This window comes from Dermacentor silvarum, chromosome 1 (genome assembly GCF_013339745.2).
Source record: "Dermacentor silvarum isolate Dsil-2018 chromosome 1, BIME_Dsil_1.4, whole genome shotgun sequence".
Lineage (NCBI taxonomy): Eukaryota > Metazoa > Arthropoda > Arachnida > Ixodida > Ixodidae > Dermacentor > Dermacentor silvarum.
Genome location: NC_051154.1, coordinates 284,530,825 through 284,548,735, shown reverse-complemented (window position 1 = coordinate 284,548,735; position 17,911 = coordinate 284,530,825). Strand labels below are relative to the sequence as shown.

At 46.9% G+C, this 17,911-nt stretch overlaps 1 protein-coding gene across 1 annotated transcript; it reads left to right on the top strand.

The window, feature by feature from the left end:
- The first annotated feature begins 850 nt into the window (after positions 1-850).
- Positions 851-16,577, top strand: LOC119441164 (defense protein l(2)34Fc). Its single transcript, XM_037705837.2, has 4 exons — positions 851-920; positions 12,904-13,135; positions 15,207-15,418; positions 16,425-16,577. The coding sequence occupies exons 2-4, from the start codon at positions 12,925-12,927 to the stop codon at positions 16,575-16,577; spliced, it is 576 nt and encodes a 191-aa protein (XP_037561765.1). The 5' UTR covers positions 851-920; positions 12,904-12,924.
- Positions 16,578-17,911: the final 1,334 nt, after the last annotated feature.

The following is a 17,911-nucleotide window of genomic DNA, read 5'->3' as shown; positions in this document are numbered from 1 at the left end:
TGGTGTTGTGGTGTTTCGCGTTGACGTTTGCCTAAATGACGTCGCCACACACGTAATACTCGAGTTGGTTGAAAATGGGGCTACAGTGTGCCACAGTTTGGAGGATCAGTGTTAGGGGCAGCTGTCACAAAGCCACAACTGTGTCTTCGAAGCGCCAAGGCTACTTCGTTGATTTTCTTCCTCCAATTCCCTGCACAATTATGCTTTTCATTTGCAATCTGTTTGCTTTCTGCGCTTGGCTCGGGTAACTATTGAGATCATTCTGCATGTTGGATTCCTTGAAAGACTTGACAATGTGGTACGTGGCGAGCAGCGAAAAATAAAATGAAGAGAGAAGCGTTATATTCGTGCCAAGAACCCAAATGTAACGCGGGGCACGTTCTGAAGCTAGAAATTTGCCAATAAAAATCGTGTTATAATCCTGAAAATACGCAGTTTGTAGTTTGTTTTAGTTTGTTTTCACCATAGTGAACCGAAAAGTCCCCTTGGCTCTGTATAATTCAGTCTTACACGATAAGTGCTCGCAGAAGCGAAAATTGCAGCAGCTGTAATCGGTCCACCCGCATCGACAATGCGAAGTCGGCATGTGCGGAAAACACAGGGAAAGATCGTTGCACGAGGAACTGGCTTCAGGCCTACGTTGGCATACATTGTGCCTAGGAGATAATTGGACAACGGAATCTTAATAATTAATGCAGCATCAGCTCAGTACACCCATATCTGCAATCGCTCCCGCGTGACTCCTCGTGACTCCTCGAGCATGATTGCACAATACCGTGATCATTTACCGCAGCAAGCAGTGAGATATTCCTCTTTATCTCCAATAATTCATCATGGACACTGCATTTAAAAGGGCGAAGACGTGAAGAAAAGCCAACCTTGCTGCCAAACAGAGCACCTCCGAAGCGCACCTTCACCCGGTGAGTACCACAAGCAACAACTCTCCTCTTCACTCCCGTCGCAACGCCGAAATTGCTTTCTTTTACGCAGTGAAGGGATTTGTCGCATTACATGAGGCAGGAGTCTATAAGCAGTGCTTCAAACCACCGCCTGCAGAACCTAGGTGTGAAGGCACTCCTATGGCCGGTGGTGTCCCGTTTACGAATCCATATTTGTTCCTTATTGGATGAACTGACAGCCGTGTACGTGCGATACTTGCGACCATAGGTCGGCAAGGTAAACGGAACTCACTCAGACCTACTCACAAAGTATATATATATATATATATATATATATATATATATATTTTGCTTTGAGATCACCTGTACTCAGACTCACCAAAATTATACTGAACCGGGTTCACTCAGACCCACCAGAATCAGACTCAGGCAGCCACCACTTAGACTCACTTGCTCATACTAACGGAGTCATGGGATAAGACTCCATTAAATCCCATGAAAACGCCCCATTTCATTTGATTCAAACTCACAGGCTTATTACTCCTATGAATTGCCAGCTCGCTCGAAGGATCACTGTTGCATAGCAACATCAGACCTGATATGAGAGTGAGTCGATGCATGAGTGAGTTTGCCGACCTATGCTTGCGACGGTGACGCAACAATCTTATAAATTCCGTGAATGTGGTCTCGTTGAAGAGCAGACAGACACGTGTTGGGCACCGCAATTGAGAAACTGGACAACCGGCCACTCACAGGCATAGGTCGGCGCACTCACTCATGAGTGCTCTCACTCACACTCAATCGCACTCATTTCAAATGCATGAGTGCGAGTGCGAGTGAGTTCCACTGAGTGTGAGTGCAGGTGAGTGCGAGTGAGAGTGAGTGTCAGTGAGTGTGATTGCAGGTGAGTGCGAGTGTGAGTGAGTACAACTGAGTGTGAGTGCAGGTGAGTGCGAGTGAGTGCCAGTTAGTGTGAGTGGAAGTGAGTACGAGTGTTGCTGAGTGCCAGTGAGTTTGAGTGGAAGTGAGGGCGAGTGAGAGTGAGTGTCAGTGAGTGGGAGTGCGAGTGAGTGCCGGTGAGTGTGAGTGGAGGTGAGGTGAGTGTGAGTGCCAGTGAATGTGAGTGCAGGTGAGTGTGAGTGAGTAGAGGTGAGTGCCAGTGAGCGTGAGTGCAGGTTAATGCCAGTGAGTGTGAGTGGAGGTGAGAGCCAATGAGTGTGAGTGGAGCTGAGTGTGAACGTGACTGAGTGCTGTGAGTGTGAACGTGGTGAGTGCTTCTGGGTGTATAGAGGTGAGTGCGAACGTGAGTGTGAGTGCAGGTGAGTGTGAACACGAGTGAGTGCTTGTGAGTGGAAGTAAGTGTGAACGTGGTGAGTGCTTGAGCGATAAGCAGAGGTGATATCGGTTCACATTACTTGCGGAAAAAAATGTCACAGTTTCGCCCTAAGGGCGAAGCAATGAATGCGATAGCAACACAGCAATGTCATACGAAGTAAGGTGAGCGGCTTTGGTAGCAATATGAACTGTAGTAAACATGAGCTGATTAAGTAAGCAGGTGTGCTGCGGCGTAAGTAGACCGACATGAAGAGAGACTCGATGACCACGAGAAGGCGCGTGTGAAACGGTGGTGTTGATGAGAAGCGCTTCCCGTGGGCAGCGCGTGCGAAGGGACACACCTGTAGCGCTGCACTGCCGATCCGGGCAGCATTGCATGTGTAGCGTGCGTTGGAAAATGTGGCCCGACTATTACTAACTGAATGAACAAGCGTGGTGTGAGCGCGCACAAACAAACATGAATAGATCACACTGAATGACTGCATGACAACGACCGTCAAAACTCTGGCAGCAAGCGGATACGCCGCAGCGGCGAAGGTACGTGCGGTCTATCGTTTCAACGGAAACTGAGCGGCGAATGCACGGCGCATAAAGGTCAGAGCCGTGTGGAGATAATAGACGGTACGAGCGAGTGACGAGCGCGGTTGTTGGCAGAGTGGAAGTGCGCCACCCCCCCCCCCCCCCGCTTCCTCCGGCGCTGGCTTCCCGCTTCCTTGCTTGCGCGTGGGAGATTGAGTGCGTTCGCTCTCCGTGATAGCGCGCGTCCCCGCACGCTTCCGCTCGGGCATACGGCACGCGGCGAAGATTTTATCTATTGACCCTTTTCGCGGCGATTCCGTGGGCGCTGCCATATTTGATCACGTGGTGACGCGCCCATTGCTTGCCTCAACTTCCTCCGTTGCCTCCTTGTTTACAATGGAAGTGTATGACGCCGGCGCGGCTTAGAAAACCTCTGTTTTCGGAGATATCGTAGACGGTGACTAGGTGGACGACACGAAGCTTTGATCACACCTTCAGAGAACATGCAAGAGCGCTTTCGGAGCTGATTAAGCTATGTCCAAACGGCGCAAACAGCGTACATGGTGCTTGTTCTAAAAGCGGGACTAAATATGTATTTCAAGCTATCCAAGCTTTCCGATTATGAATTCAGTCAGGATTAGTGTGTTTTGCTCTTCGTTCTTTATTTCGCAAATATTTTGAAGCAGTGGCCTGTAATTTTCTGACTCAGTGAAGTTCCCCGGTGCGGCCACTATCTTATTATTTTCTGCCTAATCGCTCGCGGTTGTGCTCAGTTCCGATAGATTTGTTCTTGCTGCGCACAAGGCTTGAAATGTAGCTGTTTTGTACATTGTAGTACCTTGTAGCAAATATATATTACAGCTAGTAACTCGCTTACTCTTGTGGACCGTCATGAAACATTCAGCTTCGACCATTCGTGCGCCATAGGTGTAGTCCGTCATTTATTGTGCGTATAATACGCATATATTCAAGTGTGCGCCCATTCATTTATTCATGATACGTCGGTGATAGAGTGGGCTTAAGTTTTCCTGCCATTTGGGACAGATGTGTATAGATAACGTGCGCGAAACTTACTATGACAGGAAGCTGCGCTACTCGCGCGCCCTTTGTCATTGTTTAACGAGTGGTACTCACTCTTGCCGACGTTCTGGGGATGAAGCCCTTTCTTTGAAGGTTAGCGATACAAGGCTGGTGGATGAGCAAATTTCTGTATCCTCGAGGAAAGCCGTACACCACGAAGTGCCGGTAACACGTACGATCAGTTGCAGAGGCGGTCCGCGAACTTGGCCACACAGATTCATTCTATTCCTTAACATACCAGTCACTATTTTTGCAGCCAACTACTGCACACGTCTTCAATCTACATGATTCAATCTAGCATGATTGGAGCAGAGTGTGTTAGTGAAAACTCAGTTGCATTTCCGACAGCTGATCGCACAGAAGCAAGGTATAGAAGCGGTAATGGTTTCGTATTCGTGCGCGGTCTCTGAGGAGAGGTATGGCGCGCCGCCGTGAGCGCCATCTCGTTTCTCTAAAACAAACTGCTCCGCGAAAAGGGTCAATAGACCTTTTCACAAACAGACACTGTAGCCGCACAGTGTAGCGCGGCTGCGCGCGCCTATAGAAGCGGTAATGGTTTCGTATTCGTGCGCGGTCTCTGAGGAGAGGTATGGCGCGCCACCATGAGCGCCATCTCGTTTCTCTAAAACAAACTGCTCCGTGAAAAGTGTCAATAGGGAACCTCACGGCGACGGCGACGGCGACGACGACGGCGACGCCGACGGCAGAAATCCGGTTGAAGTGTCCATATAATTGCTATCGCAATAAAATGGAGGCACGTTGTGTGTACAAGCTCACTCGCGGTGATGACTTATCGCGCTAGCAGAATGTGCACGCCAAGATAGAAACCACTCACTAAGGTTGTAATAATCCAAGGTTCAGGCATGAGTGAGACAATGTATAATGGAATGAGCGGATATATTATATTGCGATAGCAATTATATGGACACTCCAAGCGAACTTCTGCCGTGGTCGTGGACGTCGTTGTGCGGTTCCGTATAAAGTCCAAACACGCTAAAAGCGTCGCCGCGTACCGGCGGCACGCTGTGTGTGCGAGTGCAAGCTTGCGAGGGTCAGCCGACACTTGCTGCTCAATCTCACGCGCGCGAGGGAAAAAGCGGGGCGGAAGTGCGCTGCTTCTGTCGCGCGTCAGGCACGGGGGGAGGGGGGGGGGGGGGTCGTCTTGCTCCGGCGGCGGCCGCGTGGGTGTATCTCGAAAGCGATCTGCGACGTGGAAAAAGTGCGCGCCCTCGCGGGCCTCCTCTTCAAAGCGACTTGCGACGTGAACAATGTTCAACTAGAACCGGTAACTTCGTATGCGCTGTGTTTTCGGCGTTTAGTTCGCTTAGAAGCTAGAGGCGGCACGAAGGTCAATTCGCTCGCGGCTAAAGCTGCGCCTCCTTACTCCAGCGTTCTGACAGCGAGTTTCCGCGGTCATCAAGCGAGATGCGCTCATGTTTACCTGTGCGCGCGTGACACCGTGCTTGTCTATTTAGTTAGTAGGCGAATGTTTACAAGTTTATATGGACCATTAAACTAATATCCTTACTTCGTATAGCTCTCTACTAATTTGCTATCGCAATCGAAGCATCGCCTTTCGGGCGAAACGGCGACATTTTCTTTAGTACGCCAGGGAATATGTATGGGCTGGAGCGCTGATGGCAGACATATCCAAATCATGACTGGCAAATTTTGCCATGACTTCCAATTAGTGAAGACGCTTAATACCGTGTGATTTGCTACACCTTCGCTGGTCATCCGCCTTCAGAGGGTGGAATGGCTCCTCATTTTCTTCCTGCTTCTCTCTTAAACATACACGTACAGGCTCCTTATACAAACAGGCAGAGCGCAAGAGGGACTAGCCAAGTTAGCACAGAGTAACAGACACGCACGCTCGCATACATGGAGAAAAACCGAATATGCAATGATAGATACCACTTTGTTCTCCCTTTTGTGTTTGTTTCGGTATTAAGTGGTTGAATAAGTATATGGACAGTCAATCTCTCCCTCTATGAGTGAGTGTGAGTGCAGGTGAGTGCGAGTGCGAGTGAGTGCCAGTGAGTGTGAGTGCAGGTGAGTGCGAGTGAGTGCCAGTGAGTGTGAGTGCAGGTGAGTGCGAGTTCGAGTGAGTGCGTGTGAGTGTGAGTCGAGATGAATGCGAGTGCGTGCCAGGGAGTGTGAGTGCAGGTGAGTTCGAGTGAGTGCCTGTGAGTGTGAGTGGAGATGAGTGCGAGTGCGTGCCAGTGATTGTGATTGCAGGTGAGTGCGAGTGTGAGTGAGTGCCAGTGAGTGTGAGTGCCAGTGAGTGTGAGTGCAGGTCAGTGCGAGTGCGAGTGAGTGCCTGTGAGTGGAAGTGGAGATGAGTGCGAGTGAGTGTCTGTGAGTGTGAGTGGAGGTGAGCGCGAGTGCGAGTGAGCGCCAGTGAGTGTGAGTGGACCTGAGTGCGAGTGGGAGTGAGTGCTGTGAGTGTGAACGTGAGTGAGTGCGGGGCCTGGAAAAAATTATGGTGATATGTGAGTGTGAGTGAGTATTCTCCCACACTGCCGACCTATGCTCTCAGGACAAAATATTTTAGGCAACTATTTAGCATAGGCAGCTGGCGCCTCCACACTACCAAAGGCAGCTGGCGCGCCTCCTGCGGTCTACGGGAGTGCCAGATAGATTATGAAGGCACGGCCACACGAGCGGAAAACCGCGTGCAGAAAGCCGCTCGCGACGGAACATACCAGAATTGTCATGGCCACACATTTCAGTGTCTTTGCCGCCGCTGGTACGGGCACTTCATCAAAGTGAGGCGTGCGGCTTCAAAACTTTGCGCACCGATTTCTGTTTCATTACTCGTATATATGTGTTTCTTCCTGTCTCTTTAAATCCAGTTTCGTCTTTCCCCCGCGCAGGGTAGCGAATCGGACGTATTTTCCGGCTAACCCCATTGCCTTTCCTCTGTTTCTATATCTGTCGAACCACTGGGATGCTATCCGCAGCTGTCGTTCAACCTTGTTTGTAAATTTACGAATTTGAGTCAGAGGTGCAGTGGCATTTCTGTAACAACGCGTTCGCATGGTTTTCGAGTACGTCCGCGAGACTGACAGCAGATTTCAAACCGAAATCAGACCCTGGCCCAGTGCAGGCAAACTGTACTGCCGCAATCAGCGGAGTGGACCGCAGGTAGTCTGGGCGTACATTCGTACATTCGGTGTACTCAAGCTCTAATACGCTACTTCGAGGTATCGAGTGAGACCACTTCGACTAGTGGTGCGACACTCATCACGGATCATTTTATCCGCTTTCGATACGCGATAGCAAGTTATCTATGATTTATTGAAAACAGTGAACAGATGGCGGACGTACTCGTCCTTTCACGTGGCCTCGGTTATTTACAATGGGACGACCTCATTTGCCCCTTCGTGGCTTATGTGATAAAATGAGTGATATAGAACACTCCAACGCACTTCGACATGTAAGGAAGGAAGCTACTTCACATCTTAAAGAGGAAAGTTGTTTCCCCGCACGAGCTTTGAAGCAGTTATATTTCTTGAAAAGCCCGAATTCATGAGGATTGGAGTTATATGCACTGTTTCATGAAACATCAACGTAACAACACAAGAGTTGCCCACTTACTTGGAAGAACTGTCGGGTAAGCGCGCCAGACTAAACACGGCCTGTTGCAACGCCGCAACGACCACGACATCTATTTGTAATAACGTCAACGTCTGTGACGAAGAACACACATGCACATATACATACGTGCACATATGCGCCCCCTAGGCAAACACACGCACGCACACACGCGCACACACGCAAAGGAATTAAACTTCCAGACGCGCATAATCGAACCTGTGAGAAATTACCACCGAATGACATCAGATATGCTCATTAGAATCAAACGACAAACGTGATCGTTAAAGTGGCTCCAAATTCTCGCGGAATATTTCTGCTCGATTTGAGATTTGCAAGATGCGAAGTTTTGTATATTAATTTGTTCACCCGTTTGTGTGCGACCACCTAAATGCTCGTTATTTGCGTGTGGATGTAGCAGTGTGCCATTTGCTTAAATGAGACCCCCCCAGCACCGGTCCCTTTTAATCTTCTTCCAAATGTTTCGACCAAAAAGGAAGTGGCCGGTAAGGTAACGAGCAAGGCTGTCGCGAAGGTTACCGCATATCCATCCCCCCTTATCTGAACTCATATCTCATTTCTTCTCCCTACCGCCATTGCTCTGTCTGCATCAGCCTTATCTACCTTTTTCTTCCACTCTGTCTTTCTCTCTCTCTTTAAATCGTACGCTTCTCAGTAATCTAGCAGCACTTCAATATTGCGATCTTATCGTTTACCTTAGCGCTCCTCGTTCGTCCGGCTATTTCTGGCAGTTCTATTGTTCTGAGTACAAAGTTTTTAGCTATCTTGCGGTGGAGTTTTCTGCGTGTGGTCTTCTCTGTTGTGGCTGCTCTCGACTGCACGTATATCGGCGGGATGAGGAAGTAGGAGCTTTGCAAACTTGAGAACTTGTTTGTGTATTTTACTGCAAAAGCAGCTAATTGCTCGAAATTGGGTTTTTCTTGTGCGTCCATCAGTTCCTCCGGCGATTCGGTTACAGTGACGACGACCGTTGTTGTAATCGACAAACGATTTTCCTCTTTGTGTAAGCATAGAAATACTTACGCATTAAAGAAATCGCAATTCTCTGACACCGCGCCACGAAAGATGAACGGAGAGCGAGCTCACCAGAGTATTTATCCGCTGTCGCGTAAAGCGCAGCGGACAGCCACGGGCGATTACTTCGCAGCCGGATTGTGACGCGGATTAACTGGCCGAAATTACGTGAGGACGTCGAGGAGGTCTGATCTGTTACACGTGCTGGTCTGTTACACGTGCTAGTTGAACCACAGAACAATGATTGGCTGTTGCGTCCCGTTGTGCGTGGGATCGACGTGGAAATGGCTCGGGGTGTTCTTGCGGTGGGACCCGAAGCGGACAAAGAAGCGGGAGGCACCGGTGAAACGGAACCGCTGAAACGCGAACGATACATCCAAAATTCTGCGTGCGGAGATGAGAAATCACGTTTTTGTTCGGACCCGTTCGTGACGCCTGTTACGAAGGTGTTCGTCAGACAGCTTTAAGTTGGCGTTGCTTACAGACCCACTCTGAGATTCTGCTCATTTTTCACGCTCTCTGACAATTCAAAGAATCGCGTCGATCTTGCGTCTTTATGAACGCATCTGCCAGAGCGTGTCAGCGTGGGTATAAAACGACAAACAACTCAAATTGATGCACCTTCACGATATACACTCGATTTATTCGGCAGCTGAGCGAGAGCAGCGTTTCATCTTTATAGGCACTCGAACAAAGATTGCGCCGTTTGAGTGCACCGTTAACGCAATTACCCGCAACCCTGCGGCTACTCGCCGTCTGTACCGCAATGACGAACGTGACACAACCCTGAACGGCGATAAACAGTACTATCGAGGCACCCTATGCATAACTGCAACTAGTTTTGGTGCTGTCCAGCATTGATGCATCTTACAAATCGGATCCTGTGGGTGAAAGTTGACATCTGCGAACAAAAATTTCTTCGTTGCCTGCGACAGTTTTTTTCACGTGCCGCGTCACAGTGGCCACTGTTGCGGGTGTCAATTCCTCCGTGGATCTTGTGAAATGTGACACAAGCTAACGACCTGTCAGGTGGCATGAAAACAACTAAAAATACTGCGTCTGTTAGAGGCATAGGCGGAAAGATGTCATTTTTCTAAGGGGGGGGGGGGGGCTGCCAACATTCCGAAACCTGCCCATGTATATATATATATATATATATATATATATATATGGGCAGGTTTCGGAATGTTGGCAGCCCCTTAGAAAAATGACATCTTTCAAAAATGACGCCATTGTATATATATATATATATATATATATATATATATATATATATATATATATACAATAAAAGAAGTGCAGGCGCACGTGGCAAAGCAAAAACAATTTAATGTTGGCGCTTCGGTCGGGGACCAGCCTTCCTCAACGCGAGCAATATACAATCGTTAGCAAAAGGTATATGTATATATATATATATATATATATATATATATATATACCCTTTGCTAACCATTTTATATTTCTCGCCTTCTGGCGAAAGCCATTATATCGACACTCCAGGCAAATTTTCGCTGTTGTCGCCGTGATGTTCCGTATTAAATCCAAAAGCCATATAAATGAGCGATTCGTACACAGTGCGTGCGGGAAAACGCGCGTAACAGTGAGCCGAAAAGGATGGCGGCTTGATGGGCATTGCCTTCCCTCGCGCTCAATATTCGGGTTAGTTGTAGGTCACGTAATCAAACGCGAATGGGAAGGAGAGGACGTGTCTTCTCCTCTAGCCCTGCCATAGCTGTGAATGACTGGGCGCGTCTGATGCTTATAGGGCCCACGTGCCATATCTAATAGTTGGTAATCATTGGTGGGTGCAATGATAAAGGGTGAGCAGGGATGGCTGCCTTAATTCGCGCGGGCTGTCTTCCTTCCCGGGCTGTCTTTCCGCGCCCCTAGTGCTGCTAAGTTAAGAGGCAGGGAACATTCCAGATCACTGAGAGAGGCCGTCTGTAGTACACTTAAGAATAGGCAGATATTTATGATGAATCGAATTTTCAGAGTTGCGGTGAATCGCGCGGCTGTGCGAAGCGTTCGCCTCCGCTGCCGGCGTTCTTCATAATGCTTGCGTTGTGAAAGCGAGTGCTCGATGCCATCCAGTGAGGTATTTACAGGTTTACATGGTCCGTGCATTACACTAAGCTTGCTATTTTAATTTGAGGGTAATGTTTACTATCGACTATAGTGTAAGGGCCGCACTTTTATGTCGCGATTTTGTCGGGCCTTTCATCGGACCGGGCCATTTGACCTCATTTTCCCAACTACGAGTATGAAATCCGCCGTAAACCTCCGCGATCGCCTCCTCTCGACATCCAGTAGCGACGGGCGAAAGTACGCTGCGCGCGACAATTCGCTGTTGAGCCCGATCAGAATCAGCGCACGGAACGCGATTGCTTCTCGGTTTGATGACTTTTTTTTTAAATTTTGGCTGTCAAGTTGGGGATGCGGCCCTTACACGGGTGCGATCCTTCAACACGGTAAGAATCTTCCTTCGTGTAATGGTCTTCTACTTCGCTATCACTAATACTGCTTCGCCTTCCCGGCTAAACTGCACTCTTCTTTTTTTTACTACTTTGAGTCAATGTTATAAGCGCTGCTGCGCACGACTTCAAGACTACTATTTATTCTGATGGCGAGTGAATCCGGCTTGGCATCATTTCGGTTACTGAGTGAATTTTATATACAAGGTGTTTCAGCGAACAGTTCCCCAAATTTTTAAAGGTGGCATGTGGCAGATAGCACAATTCTAGTTCATGAGCTCGCCTACTCGAAGAAGTGGACATGCACAAAAAATTTTAATGCATAATCAGCTCATTAAGAAAATACCCTTTAAAATTTTAGATAATTACCTTATGACTCATGTTGCAATTTACAAATTTTAGTCGTGGAGTTCGAGTTCATTTGGAACTAATTTGGAACACCAGTGTCGAGATAGTAATTCTCTAACTTAGCGGAGAAATGCATTGGCGTGCCAGTCACTTTCTTAACAAAACGTCGTTTTATGCATCGTAGGACAGAACTATGAATAAATACATAAATTATGGCGTTTAACGTGCCAAAACCGCGATCTGATTTTGAGGCACGCCGTAGTGGGAGACTCTGGAATAATTTAGACCACCTGGGGTTCTTTAGCGTACACCTAAATATAAGTATGCGGGTGTTATAGCATTTCGCCCCCATCGAAATGCAGCTGCCATGGCCGGGATTTGATCCCGCGACCTCATGCTTTGCAGTCCAACACCATAGCCACTAAGCGACCACCGCGGGTAAGCGCAAAAGTAACTGGAACGCCAATGCATTTCTCCGCAATGTTTGGGAATTAATATCTCGAAACTGGTGCCATCCTGAGAATTAGTTCCTAGTGCATCCGCCTTGTGAACCCCACGGCTAAAATTTGTAAATTGCAAAACGGGCTATAAATTAATGTTAAAAACCTAATTGGTAATTTTTTAATTAGTCGATTGCGCATTGCAATTTTTTGTGCAAGTAATGTCGACCTCTTCGAGTAGACCAGCTCATGAACTAGAATTGTGCTATCTGCCACAAGCAACCTTTAAAAATTTTTTGAAAGTGCATGCTGAAACACCCCGTATTTGTGGTCTCTGCATGCAAGAGGGGATGTTTCCATCCCTAATGCGTAAAAGTTGTAAATAATTAGGAGAGCTTTTTTCTTGTCGCCAGCCGTTAGCATTGTCTACTGGAAATAGAATCAATATTGAGACACAGATCACTCACGTGCTTTTCACACGCCGTTGATAGAAGACTCTGTCGAAAGGGTCACTGAAGTCTGCAAGTTTTTTTTCCGGGTCAAAAAAAGCACGCAAAGCAATTTGAAGTGAGGCGAACATATACATCAACATATTAATTCTCTAGGAATAGGCTATCCAGTTATTGACTACCTCCTTCTCTTTAAAAAATATAATAAACTTTGTCCGGTGTATATATTTAAATATCATGTGTCTGTGCATGGTGTTCTCAGCGGAAACTTAAAAAAAATGTTGAAGTCAGGAAACACGGATGAGGTAGCCGCCGCTGGTGCTTCTGATGAGCTTGTCCTCCTATTGTAAGGATTTGCAGAAATAAACCGAAAGTATGAATTAAAAGCCGTGTACGTCCGCGCCAACAATGATGCCGCAAGCTTTTAGCTACAACAAAAGTGAATAGATAGAAGCAACGCAAAATAATCTTCAAATTATGTGGGTAACAGAACTCCGGTAATGACACTTTAGGGGCGGCGAGGCCGGGTAGGGTACGGATCGCCGGGGATGGCGGGGTCTCTGACCAACCGGGCAAACTACAGAGGGGGCTCGAGCCCCGGAGCCCCCCCCCCCCCCCCCCATTGTCGGCGTCTATATGGTTACAGGTCTTTCTTTTTTATTATGCGCCACGTTTGAGTTCAAGTGTAAAACAAGAGCACCAAATTAATGCGCGCTCCATCTATTCGCAGGTTCGAGAAACGCAAGTCACAATGCGCAGACCAGGACTGTCGTGGACCACAGCACTATCGCTGCTACTGTCGATCCTAGGTGCGTCGCTGGCTTTTCCGGGGGGTGCGCCCGAAGGCGTGTGCCACAGCATGTTGCCACAACACGGCGGATTTCAGAAGTTCAACGGCAGCGGCTCGCCTTATCGGCTGGTGCAAGAAAAGGCGTTTTTCCACCCTAACGAATCCATGACCGGTAAGCGCTACACGGACCCTCGAGAGCAGCTTTTAGAAACCGAGCGAAGGAAAAGATGTCTTTCATCCAGGGCTCGTAATATGTAACGATTATAATTTTCATTCTTTCATTTTTCCTTCGTCATTGATTCGCCCGAAACCGCGCCCCATCTAGCATCGAGATCTGCCAATCAGCGGGCCATGTGACGATACAAGTGAATACTATCGGATGAATATAAGCATAACGGATATTAGCATAACCGTTTTTACTTCATCTTTAGCGCAAGCAACGAGACATTGACTGTTGCCTAGTGATGCAAGCCATACGGGGTCATCATCATCAGCCTGTTCTGTGTCCACTGCAGGACGAGGGCCTCTCACATCTAATTTCATCACGTCACCTTACTTCTCTGCCGTCCTTAACTGCGCTATACCTTTCTCTTGGCATCCATTCTGTAATTCTAATAGGCCGACGTCTATCTGTCTTACGGCCTACATGGCCTTCCCGACTCCATTACAAAGGCCAAAGGGCTTAAAAGCTCACCCTTACTTTCCTCAGCGACGCACATAAATGCAAGAAACAGCGCGCTCGGGTTACCGAAAAACAGTGAGAAAAATAATCATAGGCTCAGGCGCTAATATGCTCGAAAATATGCTGGCAAGTTACGCGTATTTCAATCAATGGGCGCTGTAATGTAAAGCTGTTCGAAAGTCTTTCTATTCCATTTCCGCAATCAGCCCTCCACGACTAGTCAAAAATTTTTCGGGCTACCCTCACTTCGCTTGTCTGTCACGCGACGTCACAAAAACCGTGAAAACTCTGCATCGGACATTACGTGTACACACTGATATGCACGATTAGACCGAAAACCCCAAAAATATTGTTTCTGATTCACCGCCTCTTTCATCATTAGCCCACCGTAAGTGCTGAAAATTTTTCGGGCTGCGCGCACTTTAGCTACCTGTCACGTGACGCCGCAAAACCCTGAAGTCTCATCTCTAAAAACCTCCTTAAGAATGCATCAGTATGCCGAACAAAACTGGATTTTTTAATTTTTTTAAACTGAACACCCCGTTCGTAAACAATAGAAGATGGCTGCCCGTCGATCACTATGGCACTGACTAGAGAGCTGCCACGGAGAATGGTTTTATTTGCGTATTATAAAAAAAATGTGTAGCAGTATAACGTTTACAAGCCCTTTCGGCCGTGTACACGACATGGTTCTGCCAACTCATCTTTGCTGAGGATCCATTTTAGCGATCTTTTTAACCTTCCGTTGCACCCCGCCATGATTTTCGACAAGCCACTGCAAGTTAAGCTAGGGGAAGCGGACCAATCGCAGGCGCCGGCACCACTCTCCTCATCCGGTTATCAACTTTCACTGCGCTAGCTCTACCCCACCGAAACCCTCTTCACGTCTACTTGCTCCTCGTTTCTTGTCAGCCAATTAGATAAGAGAAACGAGCCAAAGTAGGCAATGCTATTTGCTTTTAAAGTAAACAAGAGTGACCTCCCATAAACGATAAGAGCGCTTGATTGGCTGTTCAAACAATGCTACGGGTCACCACCCGATGCTTGCGTCGGCGGTTAGATGTATCTGACGTCTGGAGATGGGAATCAAAATAGATTGGAATAGTTTTACATTATAGGACCCAATATCTTCAGAAAATTCAACCGCCAAACTTCCATTTTGGAACTACCCTTTCACAGGCATGTGACTTGCCAACAACGTGCTCTTTTATTTATTTATTTATTTATTTATTTATTTATTTATTTATTTATTTATTTATTTATTTATTTATTTATTTATTTATTTGTTTGTTTGTTTGTTTGTTTATTTATATCAAGTGAGAGCTCGCTCCTGCATGATCATTTCCAGTCACCACACCGTTTACTCACTCAAACACATTTCATTCTTGTGAAATTTCTGGCAAGCTAGCACGTAACGACTATCGAAGCTTGAGCACTTATGTTAAACTGAATATTCAAGTTCCTTCACATGTTCATTAAAGAGATGTGGCGGACATCAACGAAAGTAAAAGAAAGCTATTCGACAACTTCTCGCCTTTTGTTTGTTTCATCAACGCTGCAGTGACGCTATACACGAAGAGCTCCCACTTCAAGGGCTTTCTGGTGAAAGCGATCGACGAGCAGAGCAACGACGTCGGCCACTTCCAGCGTGGCGCGGACTACAAGAACTTTCGCGGTTGCTCTGGCGCCACGCACAAGAGCCGAAACAACAAGAAGACGGTGAAGTTGATCTGGCAAGCACCCCCCCCACCTGTCGGGACCAGTGACATTCAAGTGTGTATGCGCAAACAGCCGCGTTTTAATCTATTTCTCGCACATGCAGTTACTCTGTTGGAATCGCAAATCCTTAGAAGGATCGTATGACACGAAGAGAAGCATGAGCTACAACTTCAGAAATCGGAATTCTAGCCGTGTGGTTTCTGTGAACTTAGTTCTGCAGGTCGTTTTGCTTTTCCTGAAATATCTCGAATTTTTACGTGATTCAGCCCGCCCAGGTTAGGGCTATGTGCCGCTTCCTAGGAGCCACGCGAACTCACGCATGTAACATAGCGCCTTAAAAGCAAACGCCGAGGCATATGTTTGAAATAAAAGCGCGAGATGATTTCGCCGCATAAAATACTCTTTATGCTACACCCCATAGCACGCCTCATGATCAGTAGCTGACACTCTTCCTTTCTTCGGCGTGTCTTCGGTAAAACTAACTATGCAAGAGCAGTTTTTACAGCTTTCATCTGGCATTGTATAATTCATGACGCGTATTCGCAAAGCAAGCGGAGTGGTTGCGACAGAACTTTTCGTAAGAGCACATGCCAGAAAATCGCAATTTCAGACACATTGTTAGCGAAGGCGGCGGCCATGCAAAGGCAAATGTGTCTTACAAAGAAAAAAAAATGAGAATTCAATCACTCAAGTTTTAGTTTCGATAAGGACCAATGAGCGGCAGGACTCCTTCAATAAATAAGATGACTTTATTACAACGCGGTGCTTTATATATGTACTATAGCATGCAATCTTTGCCTTTTTGGTAAAATATGGAAGCTGTCGGGAAGTAGCCTGATCAGTTTACTTGTAGCGTTCGTTTCGATTCAAAATGTTCTTGTTATGTCTCACAGCAATTCATTTGAACTTGCCGTAAGTTTTGTAAGTGACGTAGTAATTGATAATTAGCCTCGATTTCTTGGTCAAACAGCTCCCAATAACATTGTTTTTGAGTTGTCGCCCAAGTTAGAATTAAAAACAGTCATCGTCAGTTTTCCTTTTCGTTCTTTATTCTTTGCAGAGCGACCGTCCTTCAAGAGTACAGGCGTGTATACGTGGATCTGAAGAGCACGGTGAAACTGAGCAGCCTTCTGCCGCCGAGACGGTGAACACCAACTTCACCAAGATGGTGAATGTGTATTTTTCAGAGTACATAAATAAATTGTTTTTATAGGGAACAAGATGAGCTGACTGAACTCTTCGGACGCCGAGTTACTTCAACACCTGACATTCAAACTAACCATTCAGCGCGTTCCTATTCCGCACCACGCTGGTTTCACAATGAGGTTAGGAAGAAATTAAATGCTTCGTTCGTTAAACATGCCTTTTTCAAGAAGCAAACGCAGGAGACTGCTGGCTGCCTGGTTACTGAGTCGGAAAAAAATTATTGACAGGACTCCGGCGCGTCTCGTCGTGCCCTGGCTCTGTGATCACGGTCAACAAATCCTATCCTCTGATTGATCGACTGATTGATCGAATTAGTGAATGAGTGATTCATTAGCCGTTCTCGTTGCTTCTTTTTGTTCTGCCTACAACGTGAAACATAACGTACACCGAACGGTGGTCCAACAAGGGAATCTCGCTGAAGCCAATGTTCCGACAACTGGAGTTGTCTTTGACGAAGACAAGTGTCAAGTTGTCGAAACGTGGCTCCAACGACGGTCCCGTGTTCGACTATTGCAGCGCAATTCAAGCCTCCGTCTTCTCGTGAATTTCTCTCTTGTTTAGGATACCTATAGCCGTTTCCTTTGATTTATTTTTTTAGCCTTCTTCCCCTTTGCCCTATGTGTTAACCTGAATCCTACGTTTCTTGGTTGAAGATCTATCTAAATAGCATCTCGTTATTGCTTCTCAAGCCGTCCTCATGGCCTCTTCCAGACAAAATGTTCTCGTTCCTCAAGTAGCTCCCATTACCTCCCATTCATTAGCGTAAATACCTCTAAGTATACTGGTTGTGCTAAAGAAAAAAAATGTTTAACCCATGGCGACCACGACCGCACTGAGCTTTAGGCTGTGTGGTGGAGTTGCAGTCACGGAGACTGCTTTTCTGTCGTAATGCTAACGGCTTAGAGCGGGTACGGGCTCAAACTGCAGACTCTAGGTAGCATACACTCAATGGTGGCAAGTGTCGGCAAACGATGTTCCGCCGCAACGCCTTGTGCTATCTCCGGCCACTTCAACACTGGATTACAGTAGAGCTACTTTATACATATATATCTGCCAGAACTCTAGGTTACAGTTCCTTGGCGTAAATTGCACATCTTTCCTTATTGAAATGAAAATGACTACCGCGTACGAGGGGTTACACTTTCATTAATTTTTTTTGAAACACTAGATGATAAGTGCGCAATGGGGCTTGCAGAGATTATTTATGTTCCTTGACCGACACACCGTGCCGGTAATATTACGCATAGAAAGTGTAGAATTAAGTAAACCCTATTTTTTATTACAATTACAACAAATGATTGACGACCTTAATCGAGAAAGTGTAAGAATTGGGTTGAAGAT

Coding starts and splice junctions, on each gene's coding strand:
- LOC119441164 (XM_037705837.2), top strand. CDS start 12,925: ATGCGCAGACCAGGACTGTCGTGGACCACAGCACTATCGCTGCTACTG. Junction 13,136..15,206: donor CCCTAACGAATCCATGACCG/GTAAGCGCTACA, acceptor TCAACGCTGCAG/TGACGCTATACACGAAGAGC. Junction 15,419..16,424: donor TCGGGACCAGTGACATTCAA/GTGTGTATGCGC, acceptor TATTCTTTGCAG/AGCGACCGTCCTTCAAGAGT.